General features: G+C 39.2%; 1 protein-coding gene across 12 annotated transcripts in view; it reads left to right on the top strand.

The window, feature by feature from the left end:
• PHF21B (PHD finger protein 21B) overlaps positions 1–26646 on the top strand; it is a 206859-nt gene that overhangs the window by 167216 nt on the left and 12997 nt on the right. For all 12 annotated transcript variants that reach the window (XR_012155497.2, XM_073316272.2, XM_073316281.2 and 9 more), the window contains 4 exons: positions 8174–8524; positions 10515–10637; positions 20449–20500; positions 24608–24684. Coding sequence is in view for 11 of the 12 variants with exons in the window: in XM_073316272.2 (XP_073172373.1) it covers positions 8174–8524; positions 10515–10637; positions 20449–20500; positions 24608–24684 (603 nt within the window). In the remaining variant the exon portion in view is untranslated. The remainder of the gene's footprint in view (positions 1–8173; positions 8525–10514; positions 10638–20448; positions 20501–24607; positions 24685–26646) is intronic.

Consider the following 26646-nt stretch of genomic DNA (forward strand, 5'->3'; position numbering starts at 1 on the left):
AAGGCTAAGCCTTCCCAAAATAAAAAGGCTGGCCAGGCAGGGAGCAAAGGCTGGATGCAGGTCACCTCCCTTCGTAGGCCTGCTGGCCCGCCGCCTTTGCACCCGGGGAGTACGAGAGCTGGACGCTCCCCGGATTCACACCTCCCGCTTGAGGCCAAGCCTCTGCTCTGCCTCTTCCCCGAGGCCCTGCCTGCTGCTCACTCCTCTCTGCTCCCTCCCTCCCAACCCCCATCCCTCACAGGAAAAAAGTGATTTGGCAAGCAGCAGGGAAGGGGGGAGAAGTGGGCAGAGAGGAGCGAGCAGTGGACAGGGCCTCAGGCGAAGAGACAGAGCAGGAGCAGCAAGAGGCAGAGAGAGGGTGGGACCTTGGGAAGAGCCTGGGCGAGAGTGTGGGTGGGGCCATAGGGAGAGGGGAGTGTTGGAGCCTTCGGGGGGAAGAGCCACAGTCCAAGCGCTGGTTGCCCCCCCACTTCTGTGGAGCTTCCGGCACTCACGGGAGTAGCCTCCCCAATTGAAAAACTCATGCGCTGCCTATGCCTGACTGTGTTCCTGTGTGTCACTAGAGTAAAAATAGTAATCTGGTAATTTCACAGACGTTTAAGTGGCAATTAAAGAAGTACTGTATCCAACTAAAATGAAGTGTGAGCAATCTTACAAGGTGATATACTCCCTCAAATAAACATTTCAATAATGGTAGGGACATTAAAATCAAACCTCCAGTTTTGTTTTATTTTTCAATTTAAGATAAATTTGGGCCCAATCCATTCTTATTCAAATAAGTGGAAAAACTCTCATTTATCTGAATGGGAGCTGAATCAGACTCTGAGATGAATGTCCTGTTTCACTGACTTCTTTTTCCACCTCCTAGTTGAAGGCAGGGATTGGGAGTGCTTTGCTTGTGACATCCTTGGTAAAACAGTGCAGACAGTATCCTAGCAAAGGCCTACAGTGCTCCTATCATTAGGATTAGTGGAGGTGGAGAAACAAGTGCACACATACTTCAGATACATTCTGTGTGTATTTCTCTTGTTACTATGCATGACTGTTGGTGCCTTGCATTTTATATGAATTGTATCTGATATGTTTAATAAGTATATTTTAGTACGGGCTTGCCTATCATTCATTTGAAAGCTCCTTGTGGCAGGAACTGTCTTGTTATGTGTTTATATGGTGCCCAGCACAATGTGGTCTTGGTCTGTGATTGGGCTCCCTAGCCTATGCAGTACAAATAACATCACATTGCTAACACTGGTGCAGCTCCAGTAGTAGTTAATATAGACAGGGTTGTAATGACCACTAGTTCTTTTGTCACCATGTCATCTAGACCTTCTTTGAGCAGAGGCAGACAATGCCGTGGTAAAAATGCCCACAGCTTCAGAAGCTCTACGTGCTCTAGCCTTCCCAGTGGTAGCAACAGTGGGAAATCTCAGGGAAAACAGGTCTAGTGTAGTCATAGCCCAAGCTAGGAGATGGGGCTGTAAGAGAAGAGAAAATGTTACAGATTAGTCTGTGTAAGGGCTCTCTCTGTTTGCATAATAATGAACTCTTTCAAGAGGTGTGAGAAAAAACTCACTACAGTAATTAACTTTTAAGCATAATGTTTGAGGGCTGAACATAAACAGTAGAAGAGTGAAAAAAAATATTTAAATACAAATCAGAATTCAAGAAAACTCTGAAACAGGAAAGGAAACCAAAAGAAATGTTTGTTGCATAAAATGTGAAATGTACTTATGCAACAAGGAGAAGATAGTGTTTCACTGTTTGAATCAAAGTGTGATATAATTGAATTGGATAAAATCATCCTTAGAAATTCAAAGGAGAAAAGGACTAGAATCCTGCTAGGGGATCGCACACAGCTTTCTGGGACATAATGCTCTCTGTAATTCCAGACAGACTTGCTGGAATTTTAGTGGAGGTTGAGATGCCTAATCTAACTTCGGGTAACTTAATCAGTATGGCATAGAACAGTGGCTTGCTCAATCCTTCCAGACTGCTGTTCCACTTTCAGGAGTCTGATTTGTCTTGTGTACCCCAAGTTTCACCTCACTTGCTTACAAATCAGGCATAAAAATACAAAAGTGTCACAGCACACTATTATAGAAAATTGCTTTCTCATTTGTACCATATAATTATAAAAAACAATTGGAATATAAATGTTGTATTTACATTTCCGTGTACAGTATAAACAAGTCATTGTCTATATGTCGTTTGTACCGACTTTGCTAGTGCTTTTTATGTAGACTGTTGTAAAACTAGACAAATATCTAGATGAGTTGTACCCCCTGGAAGACCTCTGCGTAACCCCTGGGTTACTAGGGTTAACATGTACCCCTAGTTGAGAACCACCAGTGTAGAACTAAACTTAGAACTATGCTGTATTATTTAATATTCACAAATTGTATGCATGCAGGAAAACACGGAAACATATTGCTCCTGCAGCCAGAAACTTGGCTGAAGTTCAACTGAAAATGTAGCCCTTAATAAGTATGAATGTTAATGCAGCTAGAAGGCTGAATACACGCTTTTTTAAAGAATTGAACTAAACCAAAGATGAGTGCTTCAACAAGAAGGGAACTGACTTATAACACTAAAGAATGTAGAATTAGGTGTATTGATGTGGGCATACAGTAAAGGACCTGCTTTGATAACCTCTAAACAGTAAGGATCAAATTCTGTCCCCAGATGCATATGTGTGGCTCAGAGTGGGCCTTCCTATGCATTCAAAGACAGAATCTGACCCTCAGGAAGAAAATAGCCGAAATCCCTGTTAACCTCAGTCCCTAGTCAATCACACTTGGAATGACATTGATTTTAGTTTGCAGCTGTAATGGCAGTTGTCTACTTTACAAAAGAAAAACAGCAATCTAAAATGTCAACAAAATTCAGAGGAAACAGGAAAAAATGACAGTACCAAGCCAAATAATACAGGCAGTACAGTTGGATAGAAAATGTACGCTTCATTAACAAAAATCTTGGAAAGTTCATATGAAAATATAGTTTTGTGTGAAAAAGAAAAATAAAAGCATTTTTAAAGACAGGACTCCCACCTGACTTCATTTTACCAGCCAACTACCCAGTCACAAAAAATTAGTGGCAGCAAGTTCTAGCATGAAAGTTATCAGCACCACCTCGATTTCATTAGCAGTGACTTGCTCCTAGAGAAGGAAAACTAAATCAAATAGCTCTGCCTTAGAAATTGAACAGAGGTATCATCTGAGTCTCCCTTTTCACTACAGGAAAGTTATTAGTTAGTAGCAAAATGGGAAATCAAACCCAGATGGTAATACAATCCACTGGATTTTAATATTGCTCACCCATTAAACAATATGTTGAACCACTCCCCAAATTGGAAAGGAGTGGGAGCATGGAAGAGAGAGCTTGCTCACCCCTTTGTGAAGTAGAGTGGGGCACTTGATATTGTTCTTCAGTGACCTCTGCAGCCAATGTATCATCAGTGGCATTGATGGACTCTAAGGAGATTTCCATCAGCCTTCTAGCAAGAAAATAGGTCACCCCCGTATTGGGAATGAACAGTCACTAAACCGAGGGGTTTTTTATTGTCCCTTGAGGCATGCAGAATAACTGCTCTTCTGTGTAACCCCACCAGAAAAGGAAAAAATATGTTTGGTTCAGTGGTCACATGCACTTACATGTGTGACTGAAAAATAAACTTTATGTAGGGAATGCTGATTGTTTATTTTGCTGCCATCTTAGACCAAGCTAAAGATTTCGAGGAGGCTTTCAAGGAAAGACGTGCTTATGTATGTGTTGTGGTGAGGACACCAAGATTTCAGGCTTTTGGGGAAACCCTGATTTTAGTGCATGCCAGGCTCTTTTAAATTCATGCAGGACCTTCCTTCTGTGAAACTTCTGAATGTAGGGCTATTGACTTTAAAAAAAAAAATGGCGCCAGATCATCAGCTGGTGTAAATGAATTGCAGCACCACTGAAGTTGATAAAATTGCATCCCTTTTCACCAGCTAAGGGTATGATTAGACCATATTACATTAATTTTTATCAGCCATTGCTGCTGTTTTTTGGGAGAGTGTTATCCTCTAAAGCTCGTTAAGAATTGAATTGTCCTCTGCTACAAGCACTTTGCCTCTGTGACATGTGAATTTTGTTAAATCCATTTTGAGTCTTTGTTTTTAAGCTGAGTGCAAGGGTGAAGTGAAAATAAAGTGTGACTAACCCCCAAAAGCAGCCTGATATTGAGCAAGAGCCTGATATGAAGCTGAGCACCATCAATTCCATTTGAGATCAGTGAGAGTTGAGTTGGCAATTCACAGGAGGTGCAGAGGATCTCACAGGATCAGACCTCCTGTTATTGCATGAAAAGCAGACAGCTACATACTGAATTCTCATGTCTGGGAACATCTGCTTGGAAAATGCACTCTCCTGCCAGGTAGTGTGACAGATACCTTGGATACGTGAATACTACCACCTAACATCAAACATTTTCATTATTGTGGCACCATATAAATTCACTAACAGCATAGGTATTTGAAATCATTATATGCAGGAAAAGGTGCATTTCTTCTCCTATATGGTCCTAGTACTGGTAGTCGCATACAATGTTTTGACAGCTGTCATGTATTAAATGAACAATGTTTTTCTTGGAAAAACACTAATTGCATTGTGTTCATCAGTTGCAACCTGTTCTCTTCGCAACATACATTCCATTTGTTATTTTTTTCTCTCCTTTTCTAAATTTCTTGACTCCTTACCTGTGATGCCTCCTGTAGTATGTACAAGTACCATCAAGTCTGTGTTAATATTTAGCAGTAAATATATTTTTGAAACAGTCCATGTATTTAGCAACATATTCCCCACCTCTGTCTTCCTCCAATTCCCACTTTGTTGTTTGTCAGTTGCCATAAAAATGTTGTACCCTCCAGAATATTGCTGCTCTGATTATTTAATAGTTCTGACTTCCATCGCCAAAATTTAAACTGCAGTTTCTCAGGGTTGCCAAGCAATTTACACTAGTTTATTCTCCACTTATTTTCTTCCTGATTGACAGTGTTAGTTTTACAATAATACAGTAGCCGTTTGTTTTTATGTGGAAGTTTAATAGAAATCTTTTAATCCTTTAGTGTAGCTGTTGAGTAGTGCTTTTACTTAGGGGGTTAGCTTCAAAGGGTGGAGTATGAAGGGGCATCAGAGCAGTGTAGGGTGAAAGGAGTTTTGTGTGTGGAGATCTTTAGTTGGATTGAGTAGCTGTTTAATTTTATGTTGGTTTTGCCCTGGTGTCCGGGATGCCCAGAGTTTTTGCATAGGCTGCCTTTTTATTATTGTAGAAATGAAAATAAATAAATAAATACACTTTCACAGCATTAAATAATCTTGTCTAGGAATATGCTGGGGTCGGTGATTATGAAGACTATGTAGTACCCCTATTTTATCACAAGGTGGCAGAAAATGTCCAATGTACTGTGTACTTAACCTTTGTCTTGTGGAATAATAGAGATATTTCAACATGGTGAACCATATAGGGAATATTTTTCTTTGGAAAATTCATTCCTTTTAATTATTTGTGCAGAGAGGTTTTATTATGTAGCAAAGTGATATAGATTTGTACATTTTGCACACAAAGTGCATAATACATATATTGTACTGTGGATAATAGGTGATATTAAGTATTACCCTTAATACAATAACCAATGTATGTATTATGGCCATTTTTAGTTTTAGTTTTTATTAGGTTTTTGATTAAGATACAGTAACAGATATATAAAATGCGATTTAAAATGGCAGAAACAGACATTTCAGATAGTAGTAAATTAAATGACAATTTTGAGTAAATAAAACTACTGAGCTGATTTTCTTCCAACTTGATTTGTTTTATAAATCTCAGTAAGATTTACACAAGCCAAATCTGAAGTCTGTACTATGTCTCGCTGTAGATATGTCCATTTTCTCATATGTATTGTATTAATTGACAAAACAATCCTTTGATGATCCAAAATGAGGTCATAATCTCAGATGTTAGACCAAGGGGTCAGAATTAAAGTTGAATTTTTTCAGCTATAACTGAAGTTCTTATGAGTGCTCAGTTTCTCAACGGCAAAGTTTCATGAGTGCTAGTTTCATGCATAATTATATTTCTGTAACAGTTACTCTTCCATGACACGAGTAACCAATCATAGATCTACACAGGACATAACATAGGGAAGAAAAGGCATAATTTTGTGGTGAAAACATAGGAGGATAACCAGACGATCTGGATTATATAACAGAGATTTGTCAAGTCGCTTTAGCCTTTGTGCCTCAGTTTTCCCCATTGATAGAATGGGGATAATATCTACCTTATAGCATTGTCAGTGTTGTGGGGCCCAATTTGCAAAACACATAGGTCAAGATGTTTTAAAATAGGAGTTTACCGGTAGGTTCCTAAGTCCATATATATAGGCAACTGCCTGGCTTTCAAAAGTGTTGGTCAGCCAACAGCTCAGCACCTCTGCCTATACATGGAGTTAGGAACTTAACTGTAAGGCTTGTATTTTTGAAAATTTTGGCCTTTGGATTTGTCTAAATTCTTTCATCTGAAGATGTCAAATTATATAAGCCATAGAAGACAGAGACAAGGCTCAGGGAAGACTTATGCCCTATTACATAACCAAATTAATATTTATGATTCTCCGTTACTGAACACTTTTATTTAATGTCATATTTGGCACATAAGAAATAGTATGAGTACCTAATAGATGGGGCACTGGACAGGGAATCTGTTCCTGGCTCTGCCACTGACCTGCTGAGTGACCTTGGGCAAGTCACTTCATCTCTCTGTGGCTCTTGTGTTTCCCATCCTACCTTGTGTTTGTCTTGTCTATTTAGATTGTAAGGTGTTCACAGCACTATCATACCCTACTATATGTACAGTGCATAGGTCCTGAGGTCCTGATCACTGTTGAAGCATCTAAACACTACCATAATACCAATAATTAATGAGCAAGAGCAAAATATGTGACTGCATGGGGCCTTCTGGGCACTCCTAATATCTTCTGCAGAAAGCATTGGGTATGCCCTCCTGCTTGAAAGCTACAAAAGGATGTGCTGAAAGATCATGCAGGGTGTTCCAGTAAATCAGGACATTTTCATTTAACTGTTCTCTTATCCTCAAGACTGAAGATAATATAATTGGAATGCTTCTTGTAAGCGAAGGTAGAGTAGCACAAACAGCTGTGTCAAATATATGTCTGTTATGAAATATCATTTTTGTTTCACAGTATGGAAGATGCAAGCAATGACTGACAAAATAAACAGTCAGATCCCCATGTGTTTTATATGGCCATGTTAATGAATGAGCTAAGGGTAAAGTTAACCTCCTGCATAGCAGTTTAAATTATTTATATTTTGAACCCATACTTAACACATAGTTAAGTATGAGTCATGTTGACAGGACTGCATTAATTTTACCAATGGAAGCAGCATATCACATTAGCTGAACACAGTCTTCTGAGATCTTCATTCCTGGTGTCCTTTGTAGGGTATGGGCTGCGCCTTCTTCACAGACTTTGTCAGATTCTTTTTTCCCTTCCTTTAGACAAGCCTCTATTGCAATCCTCCTCAATTCCAGCCACAAATTAGCCCTTTACTCATAATTGTAAAATATTAAGTTCCGTTTTTGTTTTGTGAACCTAAAAGAGCAATCTTCACACTGTTAGAAACTGTGCATCTTTGAAACATAAGTAAAGATCTTCATTTACTAATCTACCACAATATGACATGCTCAGATTTCATTTACTGTTCCCGTAGATGCATTCACAGAACTCCCTTAATGATCAGTTCCCACCCTTTAATTCATAGCAAGAATATAGTTTCTTTCAGCACAAGAAATTAGGTCATTCTGGAATTGCCATGCCTTTGAAAAGCCTTTGGCCTACTGTGAACAGAGTGGCATTTGTATGGATATCTGCTAATAAAAGTAAGGAATTTACTTATGTCCTTTTATACATGGTTGCAATGACTGGGAAATGACTCAGCCAGGCAGAATTTGGAATATATCTACAAGTAAATGAATCACTTTCTACTTGGACTTACTTTGCAGTATTTTTAGGCACCTTGCTACATTGCTAATGCAATGTGAAGTGATGTTGGTAGAGTGTGTTTGTAAAATTTATTTGTTACTATGTTAGGTTATGTCTAATAATCTCTAATTCTCTATTTATAGGTTAGGCCAAAGACCCTGATTCCAGACAGCCTTCCTATTTCCTCATGCAGAGACCAACTTTCCAAACAGCCTCCTACTTTCCAAAAGGCAACAGTAGTGAGCATCAAAAACCCTAGCCCTGCCCTCCCCACTGCCAATAATACTGTCAGCCATGTACAGACGCCTAATAGCCAATCACAAAGTGTGGCCGAGTCTACATCTATCTCATCACCTCTGAGCAGTGCAGGTGTGGCCTATGCCATTATATCCACCTCCCCCAACAATGCAACTCCTATCAGCACGAGCGCTACTGTCTCTGTGGTCAACGATAGCATCAAAGTGCAACCACTCCTCATTAGTGCTGACAGCAAGGTAGGTTTTGCAATTGCAGTGCATCTTTACATCAAGATCAACAATTATATTGCAGGTGTAGGCAAATATATTCCTAGTAGTTTGGAAAGCCCTTTATAGAGTGATGTCAACTGTTCCTTTTGAAGTGAATAATCAGAAAGCAGTGAAAAAAGTCTTAAGGGGACACATGAAAGATACTAGATGCTTATTAGTATACCTACATTTTTTTCTGGTTGTCTGGGAAAGTAAGTGTAGCATTGTGTAGCCTGGCATTTTTGGAACCATTTGATCATCCTTCCTCTCAATCCAATCATAATTAATGAAACTCACAAACTCTCAGCAGACACAAATTTCCTATTGACTTTCCCTTGAATTATAGAAGAATAATGTTAACTGTAGAACCCAATTCTGTAGTCTCTTCAATGTAGCACTCTGCAGGGCTATATAAAGTAGCCAGGTGTTCTCTTCTGCAATTCTGGGAAAAGTCCATAAGAGATGAGAGTTCAGGATTTCATAACTGATCAGCAGCTGAACTCCTAGAAAAAAAATCCAGTTATGGAATACCTGTTTACTTTTTGCACAGCTGCTAAGCTTTGAAATGCAGGAATTGTGCATCTGTGACACCAGATTCTATTTGAACAAAGACTTGGCATAGCCAAAAGACTTCCAGTGTAATTCAGATACTGTATCAGAACCAGCAACCTCTAAAGCAAATGCTCTGTAACCCAGTGTAAGTCACAAGACTGCACAAATTGTCATGACAGCAGCATTGCATGTTACAAGGCAGTGTTAAAATAATAAAAAAACATGTTCAAAATTCAAAACATGGAACTACTTTGGAACTTGTTGGCAGGGCAAGGTCTAATACACTGACAGGAAAGAGCACAGAAGATAGGATGGCTTTTAAGTAAATAAGCAAAGTAGGCATCTTTGGTGTAATTCTCTAGCTAACATAATTTATTTTCCTATTCCTATAATCTGATTACCAATAAAAAAAAAATTCCTTGCGTAAGTACTTGCATTTTTTAAAATGAGTAACTGGAGATCGGATCTATGATGACTGAGTAATATTGATTAAAAGTTAGCAATGAAATAGATTAAAAAGGCCCAATGGTCAAATCCAATAAACATCATCAGAAAGATGATCTTGGGAAGGTCTCTTATAATCCTTAGGAATTTTTTGTTAATAATATAACGTCACATGGACAGTTTTGTGATCAGTAATTTGTTCCTCAGTGTTTTTTAATGCAATCTTGAGATACCGAATCTGCAAAGTATAAGTCTGCTTTGTTGATTCTCAGAATGTTGGTGTTCAGTGCGTTAACTAACATACACATGTAAGTACTGTGAAGAGCTGTGTAACACTTTCTTTGTGGATGGTGCTGCACAAGAATGAGGTGTAGTTCAGAACGGATGTACATCTTACTGTATTTTTAGACAAATTGAAAACCTACCATAAAACATACTTTTTAGGATTCTGATCTCAGTTACTCCCAGTGCAAATCTGGAGTAACTTTATTGATGTCAACAGTTACCTCTCTGTAACTAGGATCAGAATGTAGGCCTGAGTGTACAGCATTTACATCTTTCTTGCTTGTATCTGGAATAAAATAAAATAAATAAATAAACATAAAGCCATTGCCAACACTTTCAAACGTGGATGCCTAAAGTTAGGTCCCTGAATCAATGTCAGATACCTAAATAGAAGTGGCCTGATTTTCAGAGAAGGAGGCACTTGCCGCTCCCTTTGACTTTTAGAAAGAGGTGGAGTGCCTGAGCTCCTGTGAAAAAAGAGATACTTCTCTTTAGGAAACCAAATATAGATTTAGGACCCTAATGTTAATCATCCAAGTTTGAAAATTTTGGCCTGTGACTTTTATTTATTGTCTTTTTAGCAGGTGCTTGACACCGTCCTTCTGCCCTTCAATGAAGGATCTAGGTCAGGTACTCGGCCTGGAAATCTGTTTTGTGTAATGAACTCTGTTCTCTTTATTTGTTCTTTATTTTGCAGGTTATCATCATTCAGCCTCAAGTCCAGACCCAGACAGAAAATAAAGTGGAAACAAAGAAACCTTCTGAAGAGTCACCTCAGGGACCCCCTGCTACCAAAAAGAAAAAGGAGGAAAATCCAGAGGTGGTAAAACCAATAAAATTTGTCTTTCTTCATAAATGAGATATAAGACTGTTCATTTGTTTGGGACCATTTCTAAAGGGCTTTCAGGATAAATGCAAAATCACTGCATTTGTGCCCACAAATCAGCTACTTGCTTGCCTAGCTACCCAGTTTGCATGTGTAAATAAGGTTAATGCAAGGTAATGCAGTTAGATGCACGTGCACTTTTGGTTGTGTTTTACCAATCTCTAGAAGTTAGGACATGCAAGAGTTACGGGCCTGACAACTATGTTCATCTAGCCACACTGTGAACCATGTCAAGGTTCCTTCCGCACTCTGAACTTTAGGGTACAGATGTGGGGACCTGCATGAAAAACCCCCTAAGCTTATTTTTACCAGCTTAGGTTAAAACTTCCCCAAGGTACAAACTATTTTACCTTTTGTCCCTGGACTTTATTGCTGCCACCACCAAGCATCTATCAAATATAACAGGGAAAGAGCCCACTTGGAAACATCTTTCCCCCAAAATCCCCCCAAGCCCTACACCCCCTTTCCTGGGGAAGGCTTGATAAAATCCTCACCAATTTGCATAGGTAAACACAGACCCAAACCCTTGGATCTTAAGAACAATGAAAAAGCAATTAGGTTCTTTAAAGAAGAATTTTAATTGAAGAAAAAGTAAAAGAATCACCTATGTAAAATCAGGATGGTAAATACCTTACAGGATAATCAGATTCAAAACATAGAGAATCACTCTAGGCTAAACCTTAAGTTACAAAAAGATACAAAAACAGGAATACACATTCCATTCAGCACAACTTATTTTATAAGCCATTTAAACAAAACAGAATCTAACGCATCTCTAACTAGATTGCTTATTAACTCTTTACAGGAGTTCTGACCTGCATTCCTGCTCTGGTCCCGGCAAAAGCAACACAGTGTGAAATGTGTACGCTAGCTTAATACATTACTGTTTGTTATCATATATATATATATGGCTTAGGCTGTGTAGTGAAGCTGAATTAACACACTTATTCTGGAAGCGTAGCTTTTGCATTTTCTGATTCTCATTGACTAATGACTTTTACATCGTATGTAACACAGGTTTTTGCTTTTGATAAATACATGTATATCCACATGAATGAATAACTAAAAAGGGAAACTGGATAAAAGATTAAATATGTTAGATGAACTGCATTTTCTGTGTAAATTAAAATATAAACCAGAAGATCTGAAAAAATACAGCATAAAGCAGCTATCTCTTTTAACAGAGTTTTTGTTCTTTTAGACTGGATGTACTCAAGTTGGATTATGAATATTTTTGCTGGATTCCCTTAAATTATATAAATTGAATCTGTTTCTGGCTAGCAGAAGTTCAGTTTAGGTGGAATCCAATTCATATTTTGAATAAATTATTGAAAACAAAGTAACTTTGGAACTATAACTTTGAAGGACTATTACAGAATAAATCAATAGTCCTACTAGGAGAGAATTTTTTGAAGTATTCTTTTTACAATTTTAAGAGGCTCATATAATAAAAAGAGCATTAAAAGGACTGATATTGTGTGATTCCCTCTCAGCGCCTACCACAGATCAGACATTTCACGGGGTCAGGAGGCACTGGCAGGGAGGGGAGAGGAGCGAGGGCACAGCGCGCTTGAGGAAGGGGGGGTGGAACTGGGCGGGGAAGAGGCAGGGCAGGGGTGGGAAGAGCCGGGGTGGGGGCATAGAAGGGGTGGGAAGAAGCAGGGCAGGGATGGGGCCTTTAGGGAAGGGATGGAGTGGGGGCAGGGCCTGGACGGAGCCAGGGGGAGCACCTCTCTGCAGATTAGAAACTCAGCACCTACATCCCTGGCCCCGCACCCCCCTAGGGACAGGCCTGCTCTAACAGACACAAATTATGTTAGATTCTGGTTTTTATGTCGCCTCTAGGGTTAGCTCTCCCTCCCCAAAGAGGGAATATAAAACAATGCAGCCAGGGCAGCCAGTGCAGCCTCAGATCCTGGAAAGGCAGGAGAAGGAAAGTGATGAGGCAACTACAAGGACAACTGCTCCTCACTGTGTGATCTCCTCATTCTCTCCCAATGAGGCAGTAGACGGTGGGATTCCTTTTTAAGTTGATTAGAGAGATAAGGTGGATGAGAGAGATCTTTTATTGGACCACCTTCTGCTGATAAGAGAGACAAGCTTTCAAGCCACACAGGGACCTTCTTTAGATCTGGGAAAGACACTCCGAGTGTCACAGCTGAATGCACCATGGAACTGATTGGTTAGCATATATTGTAAGGAGGCATTCAAGGTGGAGTGGCCTGTTAACACCTCTGCAGTCACAGGATAAAAAGGAGGGATTATTGGGGTACAGATTGCTGTAGTAAGCCAGGGGTGGCCAAACTTACCGGCCCTCTGAGACGCATATGACAATCTTCAGAAATTCGAGAGCCGAGGCATGCCTGCTGGGGTTCGGCGGGAGGTCATGTGCTCCCTTCCACCAGATTTTTGCCAGGGTTTTCTGGCTCTGCTTGGTCACATGATGCAGCCAGGCTCCCTCCCTGGAGAGCTGGCAAGATGGGAGCTGCGACTGTAGGGAGAGGCAGCATCAAATAGCTGGGAGCTGTAGGGAGGGACCACTGAGGGGAAGAGTGGGGGTGTCCCTGGGTGTGTGTGACTCAAGTTGTTGAGGGGGCTGAATGTTTAAATTGAGCCCCTTCTACCCACCAGCTATCAGGCACCAGTTGTCTCTGGCAGTAACCTCTAGTCCCACCACCCCGCTGCAGGGCAGAAGCCTGAGCTCCCCCCATCCTGTCTGGTAGGCAGAAAATGTGTGGGGAAAGGCAGGCGTGGGAGGCTCCTTGAGCTTCACTTTAACTGTAAAAGAGCCACATGTGGCTCGCTAGCCACCGTTTGGACACCATTATAATAAGCCATGAATCTAGTGTCATAAAGCTTAAATTCATAACTCTACTGGACATTAGAAATCATAGATTGAATAGAGACACTGGATTTATGGCTTATTACAACAAACTTGTCTCTCTCACCATCAGACTTTAGTTCAATAAAAGTTACTACCTCAAGCACTTTGTCTCTCTGATATCCTGGGACCAACCCGGCTACTACACTGCATTCTTCAGTTGATGACGTCAGTCATTCTAGACCTCGTAAAGTGTATGGCTTACACTCTGGATATACATCTGGAAGTGGTAAAGGAGAAACCTCACAAACTGCTGGACATCTTGCATACTTCCATGCTTGGAAGGCTTGTCATGCCTATAAATGAGGGACTTGATGGAGCCTGTGAAAGACCTGTGGCACAAGCCAGCATCCATTCTAGCCACATCCAAGCAAGCTGGGACTAGGTACCAAGTCCCTTCTGAGGGAGTTGAGTACTTTTATTACCACCAAATAGCACGGTCATTTGTGGTAGCTGCAATCCAAGAGAGGTCAAAGCAGCAGGGACTTCTCAAGTTTACATTTAGGGAGAGAAATCCAAAGAGGCTGGACCCATTTGGATTCAAAGTGTATTCATCTATGAGCCTCCAGATGTGCATGGCTAATTACACAACGCTTCTGTCCAAATACGAATACCTGAATTGGACAGTGTCTCAGTTTCTGACAGACAACCTTGAGAACGCAGAGGGGAGCTATCATCATGTCTGCAGAACAGCTGATAAACCGCACATCGGCACAGGCCACGCTGGACACCTCTGACAAAGAGGTGCATACTATTGCCGCCTAGCTGGCCATGAGAAGATCTTTCTGGTTTCATTTTTCAGGGATTTCCCAAGGAAGTCCAAACAACAATTGAGTACCCTCCTTTTAAGGGCAACAAACTTCTTAATTCTTAAGACTGATAAGGCCCTCTATTGCGTTCTAGCCGCAATTAAGTGGTGCTTCTGCATGGCCACAGGTCTGACTCTTCAGAATGTTCATAGTCAATTATTATTTTGGCAAGCTGCCCAAATTTCTCTGAGGAAAGCAAGTAAAAGAAAGGAAATGGTGATTTTTTTTATAGTTTATAATTCCGCCAAACCTGAAAAGAATGTCATGAGACAAAGAAAAGGCCTCTGGCTACAGGGCTTTCTCCCTCCAAATTTCAAGGGTCTGCTGGAAACAATGGAGGTGTTAGAGCTTCTAAAAAAAGTTGCAAGAATCTGAAGAAACTGTGAAGCAGACAAAATATAGTAGTCACTAGCTGTAGGGTTACCATATTTCAGGTTCCCAAAAAGAGGACACTGCCTAGGGAGGGGGTGAGGGGAAGAGGAGCTGTGCACACGAGTGCTTATGCCAGCAAAACTTATGTCGCTCACTCGCAAGCAACAAAAGTTTGACTAGCGTAGATATGGCCTTAGTGAGCTTCCTGTTAAATTAGTATCCTGGTCTGTGAGCACCTTGGCCTTTGACCCCTTTGTTAGTTTAGACAAGGATATCGTCACCAGCAAAGTAGGAAGCACCTTCAACCACACTTTTCAGTGTAGGGCAGTAAAGGCTTAACTGTGAATTTCCTTTATTTTATTGATATGTCTCACAGCATAAGGCTCAGAGTGTAGGTTTAGAGTTAATTTCTTTTGTTCCTTGAAAGTAAACTTCAGTTGATTATCATGCATTTATGTAATTAGTGTAATTAGTGCTAACTGCATAATTAGTGTAAACATGTGTAATGACATAAATGGAACATGTAATTACAACATGAAATGGCTTTGTAAAAATCCTTATTAAACTGTGTGAAAAGATGTACTGCACATTTCCAAAAGCATGGGTCAATATCTGGTGGTACAGAGTACAGAATGTAGGATTATTTAAAATATGCATTATATATGCACAATGTAAGCACTTGCTCCTTTATTTATCTTAAAAGCACAGAACATAAATAGGAACTTGGATTGAAATTCTGTAAATAAATGTCAATGATGAAAGATTGGAATTCACAATTAAAAATACAGAAAATACAAAAGGACCTTGCTAATTTTTGCTAATGGCCAACAACCCCACTGTGGATTGCTCAATGTTACAAATAAATGAACAAACTCCATAATATACATATATGTATATATATAGTACTTTAATGGATTTTTATAAATGTAGTTTTAATTGTGATAAGATTTCGTAGCATGATGTTAAATGTACAGTAGTACACTTGGTACAAGTAATGAAGCCTTCTACTTAGCTAGCTCCCTTACTACAGTATCTGAGCACCTTACGTTCTTTAATGTATTTAGCCTTACAACAGCCCTGTGAATTGGAGAAATAATATTGTTTCTGTTCTACAGATGGGGATCAGAGACTTTTAAAAGTATGGAGGTGCTTGAAGATGCAGATAGGCACATAGTGGGATTTTCAAAAGCAGGTGTGGCCTAGCTTGCATTGATTTTCAATCTATTTTTGGAAATCTGCATTTTTAAGCATCTATGTATCTTTAAAAATCTGGCCCTAAGTGCTTTGCCCAAAGGAATTGTGTCCTAACTACAGTAACTCCTCGCTTAACATTTTAGTTATGTTCCTGAAAAATGCGACTTTACGCGAAACAATGTTAAGCGAATCCAATTTCCCCATAAGAATTAATGTAAATGGGGAGTGGGGGGGGGGGGGTTTAGGTTCCCAGGAAATTTTTTTTCACCAGACAAAAGACTATGTTTTATATATCTATACGCAGTATAAATTCTAAACAAACAATTTAATACTGTACACAGCAATGATGATTGTGAAGCTTGGTTGAGGTGGTGAAGTCAGAGGGTGGGCTATTTCCCAGGGAATGCCTTACTGCTAAATGATGAACTAGCACTTGGCTGAGCCCTCAAGGTTTAACACATTGTTGTTGATGTAGCCTCATACTCTACAAGGCAGCACAAATGGAGGGAGGGGAGACAGCATGGCAGACAGAGACAGAGACACACACCCTGTGTGTGTGAGAGAGAGAGATGCGCATTGCCCCTTTAAGTACTCTGATGCCACTCTAAGTACATTGCCTTTTTAAGTAGGTCAGCAAGTTGAGGCAGCAGTTGCTGCCAGCAAGCTCCCTCTGTCCTGAGCCCTGTCGTGTCCCCACCTGCTCTTGGAGATGGGGTAAGCGGGGAACAGGAGCAGGGGGAGGGGGACACCCTGACATTAGCACCCTTCTTCCACCCCCCGCTCCCCCCCACAGCAAGCAAGAGGCTCCCAGGAGCAGCTCCAAGGCAGAGGAGCAGGAGCAGCACATGGCAGTGAGGGGAGGGACAGCTGAACTGCCAGCAGTTGGTAGCCTGCTGGGCGACTGCCGCACAGGGAACTTAGGGGAGCGGAGAGCTGATGGGGGGCTGCCGGTCCACCCTGGTTCCAAGCCCCCACCAGCTAGCTCCAAAGGGCTGCTCTTCCTGCAAGCAGTGGACAAAGGCAGCTGCCAAACAACGTTATAAGGGAGCATTGCACAACTATAAACGAGCATGTTCCCTAACTGATCAGCGACATAACAACAAAACAACATTAACCGGGACAACTTTAAGTGAGGAGTTACTGTACTGAGCTATGCTTCCTCTTTAAGGAAGTACCCACTCAATTTTTGCTGATAAGTCATGGAGAAAACTGGCTTGTTTTAAAGAGATGTGAGTTGCGTAAACGGATCACAGTATTATCAAATCTAGGTCCCTGATTCAGCAAAGTACTTAAGCATGTGCGTAATTTTGGCATTAACTGACTGCTTGAGTGGCCACTGAAATGCTTAAAGTAATGCACGCTGTTAAATACCTTTTTGAAGTGGGGCCTAAATATAAAACTGATTTATAGAGCTTGTCAACAAAAATATGCACCAAATGTTTTTTCATTAGAACATGGCCTCTTTAAGAAAACAAAACTTTTTGCAAAAACTTGCTGACAGTGAAATTTTCCATTTTTGGCAATGTTTTCCGTGACATTTTTAGCAACATTTTAATTTAAAAAATTAAGATTTTATTAAAACTAATGGAAGAATTTTGGCTGCTGAATACACACTTTTTGGTAAATGAAAAAAGTTGATAATTTTAATTAAAATTTTAATTAGAAGTCACAGAAAATGTTGCCAGAAATGTTCATGGTGAATCCTGGAAAATGGGAAAACCTTCATAATTTTGAAATTTTTAGCAGAATCAATTTCCTGGGTTTTTTTTCAATTAAGATAATTTCTCACTCATTTCCTCAGTATAGCTTTCTTGCAATATTTTTCCGCACAGTTAAAAGAAAATACTACAGTCAAAACAGTTTACTACTCCTATCTACAGAGGAAAGGAACAGAGAGATTGATGCTTCAGTTTTAAACACATTTAAGGGGCTGATATACCATCGAGATGAATGTGAAATGAGAACCTGGATAGACTGAATTATCACTTTTATGGATTAGTGCAGTAAGAATTAGCAATTTTCCATTGTAGCTCCTCAGATTTGTGGAAAAATGCATAGCAGTGGAGGTAGTGTTTTGAGTGAAATTCAGTTGAACACATCATTATGAAAAAGTGAAGCCCATAAAAATACATATACCATTAAAATAATACTAGTTAAAGAAATACAGCTCGTACTACGGTTTTTAAAAACGAAATTGTCTTGCAGACATCTATTAAGGTCTGACTCCTCTATCCTTAATAGTGAGATAACTATCAGGTCCATTTAATGAATACTGTGCATATGTTAAATAACTATGCTATCGTTAATTCTGTTAGAAAATTTTATTAAAATACTTTTTGTAATAAAAAGTGGAAATTATTTAGCAGGGGTTCCAATCTCAATTTAATTTTAGATTCAAGAGATTGACACTTTGCTCCTCCTCACAATTTAATTTTCAGGTAATATCATATGCATTTATGGCTCTGCTATGAGAATTTAATCAAATATTGACTGTTCAAAATTTCTAAGCCTGAAATTAAAAAGCCTATTGAATCACTAAAGGTAAGGTTCATCATGCTGTAAAGTTAACTCCCAGCTTCTCTTGTCAGGTGCTGCTTGTAATTCAAATCTATTGACAAAATTCCCCTCTCAGTTCTGCACAGTGGATCTCAGATCAGATATTCTGCTTTTCCTTCATGCAGGACCCCCTCTGATACCAGCTGGTGTTTCATATGTGTAAGGAGGGCAGATTATCGGAGTTAAGATTTGTCATGCAAATCTATCAGTCGGTTATGTGCCCATCATCACCACAGTAGCTGAAGAGGCAATTTAATCCTAACTATCATCCGGCTTGCCAGTGCTGAGATGCCACTTACCCATTTTTTATCTATGGCAAGAACTGAGCCTTGAGCAGACTATGTGGTTTGGCAGAATGAGTATGGATTTGGCAGTCAGGAGCTCCCCAGTTTCAATCCTAGCTCCGCCATTGCGTCACTGTGTGGTCTTGGGCATATCACTTCATCTTTCTGATAAAGACTTTAAAAGGAACACAAAGGATAAAGGCACCCAACTCTGCCCTTTGTGCCCCTCATTTGCAGTTTCTTCATGTGTAAAATGAAGATAATAATGCTTACTAGATCTGAAAATCGGAATTCTCATCACAACTGGAAATTCTGGTATTTCAGCTTTGTTTTCATCCCAAATAGGGACAAAAAGTCAAAATGTGAACATTTTTCACTGAATGAAAACTTTAATTTTCACTTAGGAAATATCTAAATGTTTCGTTTTGATGCTTTTGATCAAAACAAAATGAATCTAAACATTTCATTTGGAGTCAGTTTGACACTTAACTGCACCTGCCTATAGTGCCATGGCACTTCATGGACATTGCAGTTAAGGTGCCTCTTGTCCCCAAGGGCTGAGCTCTCTGATCAGACTGCTACTCTCTCGATTCACCTGCAGTCATGTGCCTCCATGTTGCGGCATGTCTTTCAGTGTGGGGAGATTGCCATGCATCCTGGGAGATGTAGTCCGGCCAAAGAGCCTGTCCCATAGGGGAAAATAAGACTATGAGGCACTGTGGGCAGATGTAGTTTAATGTCAAAATGAGGCAAAATTAAATAGTTTGGCCCACTTCCACAAACCAAAATATTTCAGTTCATGTCAAAACAATACAAACCAAAATATTACAAGAAAATAGAAACATTTTAGAAAAATTGAATTTCAATTTTGCTGAAACTGCATTTTCCACTGAAAAAATCATGTTGATGTAAAATTCCTGACCAACTGCACTTCTTGTCCACCTACCTATCAGTGTGTTGGGAAGAGTCATTAGTGTATGTTTAGTGATTTGAATGTACACATTGTATAAAAATGCTATGTATTATTATGGGCCAAATTCTGCTTTACAACATGGCTCCAACTGAAGTCAGTGGGAGATGCTTGTTCATTATCTGCTGGAAGATGTTGGGTCCAGTTGTAAGGCAACCCTGTGTCTGACTAATTTAGATGTGTGAGATTCTTTCTACAGTGTTTGGGAGGGGCAGACTTTGAATGGCAATAGGAAAACATGCCTAATATGCCTTCAGTAACAGCTAATTATTAGATATACATAGTGGTGTAAAGCTTAGTGAGTGTATCACTGGCCTGTTTAATTTATAACACGTCCAACCAATAATAATAATGAACTAAACATTTCTCTGGAAATTTTCTAGCATAAAAATAGCAGGATCGTGGTGGAGTTTTGATCATACTGTAAATTCTTATGTTTATATCATTGGATTTTGGTAAACCTATGCTTGTTACCAAGACTCATATCATCATGCATGTAGCATATGTCTGTTCACATGTAACTGAAGAAGATCTTCAGTTTAAGTTCATATTGTTATATATTTATTCAAAAAGTAAAATTTTATAAAATCCCTAAATGGAGTTTATTCTGGCAAAGCTGGCATTTTTTTACAGTTGTTATCATAGGATGCAAAACTGAACTTTCTTAATTTTTCCCTAGAAAATTGCCTTTATGGTAGCATTAGGCCTGGTTACAACAGAACACTTGGAAGGTAAGTATTCATATATTGTTTTACAGTTACACTTTAGTCTGTAATCTCATCTGTTCTCCATACTATGCTACAGACAGTAAGAATCAATGAGGAATCTGTCTACAGAAAGCTGAAGGATTTGGTAAAATCTTAACAATGCTCAACTGTCCCATCCTAAAAATAATGGATCAGAGCCTCTGGCTCTTGCTTAGCTCTCTTTGCATGCCTCACAGGGAGCAGAAATTGACTCCTCAGCTGGGACGCCTGGCATAATGGGTCAGGAGGGGGTCTGGCAAGAATGCTCTGCTCTCAAGCAGTCCCCAGCTGGTAGATGGCCCCTTGAGAACTGTTGCGAGTGTCATAGGTTAGAAAACCTAAACTCCACCAAAGCTGTGACCAACGCAGATCTGGGTAATGAATCAGAGAGCCAATTTGCCAACCCTTTCTGTAGGCAGATTTCCTCCCCTCTCCCAATCCACTTGCTGCACCAGCTAGAAAGCTGGCACAATGGATAATCTGGGCCAATGTCCATCTTTCAGTGTGTTTGATCCTTATGTGTTCTGTCACCTCTGTAGTCCCATGATCAGTCTTCAAAAATAAACTGCAAGAATTAACAGATTTATGCCTCTTTTTCTGTTGTGAAAGTGTAGATGGGGAAAAGTGCCCTGATTTGCACATTTGCTGCAGGTGTGAAATAGATTTTTTGGCAGCAAGGGGAAGAGATCCAAACATAAACTACAAATTTCAGGCAGTGCATTTTTTTCTATAAAAACTTGGGTCCAAATCCACAGCAGGTATAAATTGGTATAGTTCCATCATAGTCACTGGAGCTTATGCCAGTTGAGAATCTGGCCTTTGATTTTGCATGATTGAATCATAAATTACTAACTAATTTACTAAACTCCTATCTTATGGCTCCCATTCAGGAAGATACTTAAGCATATGTCTAACTTTCAGCATGCGAGTAGTCTTAGGGCTTGCGTACCCATTGGGGTTATGTGCTCTATGGGAGGTGTAATTTCTAAAGCATGCTAATGTGTTATGCATTAATTGGCCCATGTAGCCCTGCTGGTGCGCACTAGAGGTTCTCCAGAGGGCTTTAATGTAGTATTGTTTAAAACAGCACTACAGAGCACCCTAGGGAACTTTTAATGCACACCAGCAGGGTTTGCATGGACCAATTAATGTGCATGTTAGTGCACTTTAGAAATCACACCCCGGTAAAGAGCATTACCCCACTGTGTAGACAAGCTCTTAGTAAAATCAATGAGACTACTCATGCTTAAAGTCAGGCACGTACTTCAGTATCTGAGTTAGAGCCTGTGTTACCATTGGAAAATTTGATTTTTATGTATTTTTTAATAAAACCACTCATCTTCCTAGTTCTCTAGTACATTAATTTTTTTTATTCAGTGTATCGGGAGACCGTAGCATTTTAATAACAATATCATGCCAAAATATGCAGTATGTTTTCTTTAATTTTGTTCCTCGATTTTCCAGAGTGGCTTTTCTCTTTATATTTGCATTTTAGAAAATCATCCTAGTGTCCTGAAGACTGAAAATTTGAAAGCGGTTTAAAGAAAGTTTAAGATGTCACCTTTCCTAATCCTTAATGGAAATAGATTGAAATGGAAATTAAGAGAGAGCATTTTTTGCGCATCTCTTATAATTCAAAAGTACAGATGATGATTGCAAGTCTTAGAGATTATTCATGTTCTCTTTTATATTTGAGGAAAATGGGGCAGAATCTGAAATTATGATAAAGTGCATGAAGAGCATCATTTTGAATAATTCTGTTGCCCTTGGGTTTCATTAAAACATACTAATTCTATGCCACTATGTTGAAAATACCAGGTAGCACCCAATTTTCTTCCTTATACTGTAAGTGCAAAGACTTACATTTTTGAATCTACATACTATTCTAATCCTGCAAAATTAGTCCCTTTAGACAAATTCACTTTTTTTAATATTCCTACTGCTTCTAAATAAATGGCTCCATATAAAGTCATTTACTATAGAAAGGGTATTTCTTCACAATTAGTGGTGATTACAACTGTCAAAGAAAAGTACCTCAACAGATTTCACACTCCTGAGAGTTTATTATTTCAATCCTTTGTCATGTTTACTGTTACCAGTCATTGCTGTTTGTCAGGCAGTATTGGTCATTAAATTCAGTTTATTTTTAGTGTGTCTAATGTGTTTAGCAATTTTACGCTTTTGGAAGTAAAAACATAAAGCATATTCAGACTGGGTCATTAAAACTTATTTGATATCATTACTCTATTATGTAATATCTTTTGCCTTCCTTTATATTGATTTACTTTGTGGTTGAGGGCCCTAGACAACTTATGGGCTGTGATCCACTTCAGCCTAGCAACCCTGCCAGCTAACTTCCAGAAAAGTTTCTTTCCCTTCATTGGGAGCATCACACTGCCCTGCAGAGAGTCAACCTGAGCCATATGCACTCTCTTTTGAGAGTTTAAGTAGTAAATGGAACACATGAACCTTGAGTTGGATTTTGTAAGAGGTACATGTCACTCAGGATACATTGTCAATATAGGCTGCATAGACCAATTTACAAGAGATATTCATTGGTGATGGTGGTAGTGGACTGATGCTTCACTGGGGACAAAGCTGATTTCCAGTTAATGTGTTGCTGATGTATGACACCCACCTAAAGTATTTCTTTTTAGCTTTTTCTTTTAAAAAAAATACACATGCATACTTGTGGCATTGGCGGTGAGAACCAAACATTTCACCAGAGTGGGTCACCAGAGTGCATCCTGGATCCAGCATCAATGACAATCTGGTGACTGGGCATGCCCTGTGGGGGACTTGAGCTTAGTTTTCTCAATCCAGTTCTTTCTCAGTGAGTGTCCACATCACCAAAACCCTCCAGCACACTTGTTGGCAACCTCAGCTAAAGCCAAAGGCTGGATGGGCATTTGGGGTGAACTAATTTCTTGCTACTAGAGGTAGCCCCTTATGGTCATGATATCACGACATTGAGAAAAAGTTTGCACAGCTGCTGCCTGTAAATACATAGACTTCAGTCTCTAGCGTTTTTCACCAGCACTAACAAATGAGAAAAGATAGTGTATATAAGCCTCAGTTTTTCCAGAAGTGACTAGTGATTTTCAGAATTCAACTTGACACATTTCAGGAGCCTGATTTTCAGAAAGTGCTGAGTCCCCAGAAATGGCGCATTCAAGATTACTAGTTGATTTGAAAAATGAAGGCTATAAAATACACTGACATAGTAAACATCTTCCTCCATTTTCAAAAGCAGTTTGCAAAGAATAAAGTGAAATACACCAGGTGAAATCCTGGCCCTATTATCGTCAATGGGGTCAGGATTTTACCCTATCTACATCTTTGTATATTTACAGAGGTATGCTGCATTTTCACAGCCAATGTTACTCCTAAATCCCTTTTGGTGTAGGAAAACAAGCGTTTTCCTGTGTTTCCCTACTTCTAAATAGGACTGTGACTTGGTGCGTCTGGAGTTCCAATTATGATGATGACCTTAGAAGGCCTTACTTCTGCCTGTGCCAGTAACTGATACTGCATTCTATGCACAAGATCATAATATTGTATATTATGGACAGACAAATTATCAGTCCATAGTTAAGATTGAATTTAGCTTCTCATTATGACCCTGATTTTCATCACCTTCCTAACCTGAGGAAAACAAAACCAATATACAGTAAAATTTCAAAATAGCCCTGTGATTTTTACTGGATACAACTTGCAAGGGATATATGTTTGATATGCTTTTTTTTTTTTAATAACAGATATTGGTAGTGTTTTGAAAGCCATCTGAAGGAGCTTTCTAAATATGTTTCTGAAGGGATCATAATAAAATCTTTTAGTGCAGAGCAAGCCTGTTTTGGAGGAAGATGAAATAAAAGTGCCTGTGTTTGAATTTTATAAGAAAGGCTTAGTAATATCAGACCTTGAACTGCAGCAACTATCAATACTGAGGCAACCCAATTATACTGTAGAAACTGAAACTGAACACAATGCCCAAGGCGTTGGGGGCAAGAGCATCTTGCTTAGCAAGTTAGATCTACATTTTCCCCTGATGAATGAAAAACACACAATGAACGTTTCTTTCCATGGTTACAGAAATCCAGAGCAAGCGTCAGGAAAGAAAGAGAAGAAGCACAGCAAATCCAGCCTATAGCGGACTCTTGGAAACTGAGGTACTTTATCATTCACTTTTCACCACAGTTCTGTTCTATTCCAATAAAAGGCTTAAGTGCTTCTTATTGCAAAAGTACATATGAATGAGGAACTCATATGATTGGTGGGGGTGGGGGTATAAAACAAACATGTTTTATCTCAGTTTCTAGGCAACAGCTTTTCACATCCGAACATCATTTGGCTCTAACTGGAACTCTTGTTGATGGTCTGAGCAGAGGCCAAAAAAGACTAAATAAACATGGGACCTAATTACTCTCTTTCCCATAGAGAAGGGTCTTTCCAGGTCAGGACTGAAGAACAGTGGTGGGTCAGTATGTTGAAACGTGCACTGCTGCTACACATGTAATACTTGTCAATGAAAAAGCAGAGAAGTCTTCATTTTCCAAAGAAGACAATCTAGCCCTTTCATGAGCATTTATTAACTAATGTGCCTGTGGTCCTGTTGATAATAAAGGAACTCTGAAGTGAAACCCTGGCATCTAATTTCTGCTCTTTTATTCCAGTACTACCGTATTCAATGAGCTTTCGCAGGTGTGACAAAATTTGACCCTCGTCTAGCATTGGATTCAAAGCTTGGGTTATTTAAAAAAAAAAAAAACATACATTTTTACTTTCTCATTTTGTTCTGATAATGGCAAAATATTTTGAAAAGGTTAAAAGCATTTTACCTATCGTGTAGATTTACTTTTATATCATTAAAATTAATATTTTACTGTAATAAAAGTTAACAAAATGGATCAACATTATTAAAATGAAACATTTTACCATATTAAAATGAAATATGTTGACAAGGAAGCTATTAGACATTATCTAAACTAAATGTTATGATAGTTTTCAATTAAAATTTTTCAGAATCTTTGTTCCACAGGGAATTTGGAAATGTTATCATTCAATTGTAATTCAGAATAAAAAAAATTGAAATCTCCCATAGAATGGAAATTTTGGTTTCTGGCAAGCTCTACATATAAGGAACATATATTAGTTTTTCCTGTGTTCTATAAACCAAAGGACATGGATTTTGCTTAACAAATTATCAGCAATGCAGACTCTTTGCTAAACCAGCTTTTTGAGATTTCCAGTTATTTTGGCCAGTGTAGTAGAGGGGAGGTAGTTGATTGTTGAGAGAAGGGAACTAACTGGTAAGCAGAATGTAAATGGATTTTTGAGTGACTTATTTGTGAGGAAGGTTGGTCTTGCAGTTTACGGCAGTGGAGTGGGTTTCAGGAGACCTGAATTCTATTCCCAGTCTTGCCCACAGACTTGCTTTGTAACATTGGGCAAATTGCTTAATCTCTTTCTGCCTCAGTTATCCCTATTACACAGATGGGGAATGTTGATGTTTCCTTTTCCCCACCCCCTCTGTCTTATTAATTCAAACTGTGAGTCTCTTGCTATATGTGCATATAGTGCCCAGCTCAATGGGGACCTCAGTATTATTCGTATTTTATTTGTGTTGTCTCATATAAGGTCCATTTGGCTTGAAGTGTACTACTACTGGATTGTTTAAAATGTATTTTGCATGGGTTTTTTGGTCCTAACCTGAGCAGTATTTTTGAGAAATTAAATTAACTTGTATAGGGTTGATGAGGAGGTAAATACATTTATCATATCCTTGTTCTTATTAGACTTTATTCTCAAAAGTATATCCTGAAGTGAAGAATAGCATGTAGAAAGAATCTTAAAATGAGAGAGTCATGTGGCTGACCAGTTCTGTCCTCATTAAGAGCTGTCATTAAGGACTGACCATAGGGAATGTCATTCAAATAAAATGGAAGCAGATGGTATTCCTCCAATCAATTAGCTTCTCAGATTGATTTACTAATCAGTGTGCTGAGGTATTTTGTGGCATTTTTCAGACATTTTGGCGCAGTTTAATTTACAACTGATCTAGTGGATGATCTTTAATTCATGATTGTTTAAATTGAAATTGCATATAAATTACACTTCTTACTTGCCCCCTC

This window comes from Lepidochelys kempii, chromosome 1, assembly GCF_965140285.1.
Source record: "Lepidochelys kempii isolate rLepKem1 chromosome 1, rLepKem1.hap1, whole genome shotgun sequence".
In the NCBI taxonomy this organism is placed as follows: Eukaryota; Metazoa; Chordata; order Testudines; family Cheloniidae; genus Lepidochelys; species Lepidochelys kempii.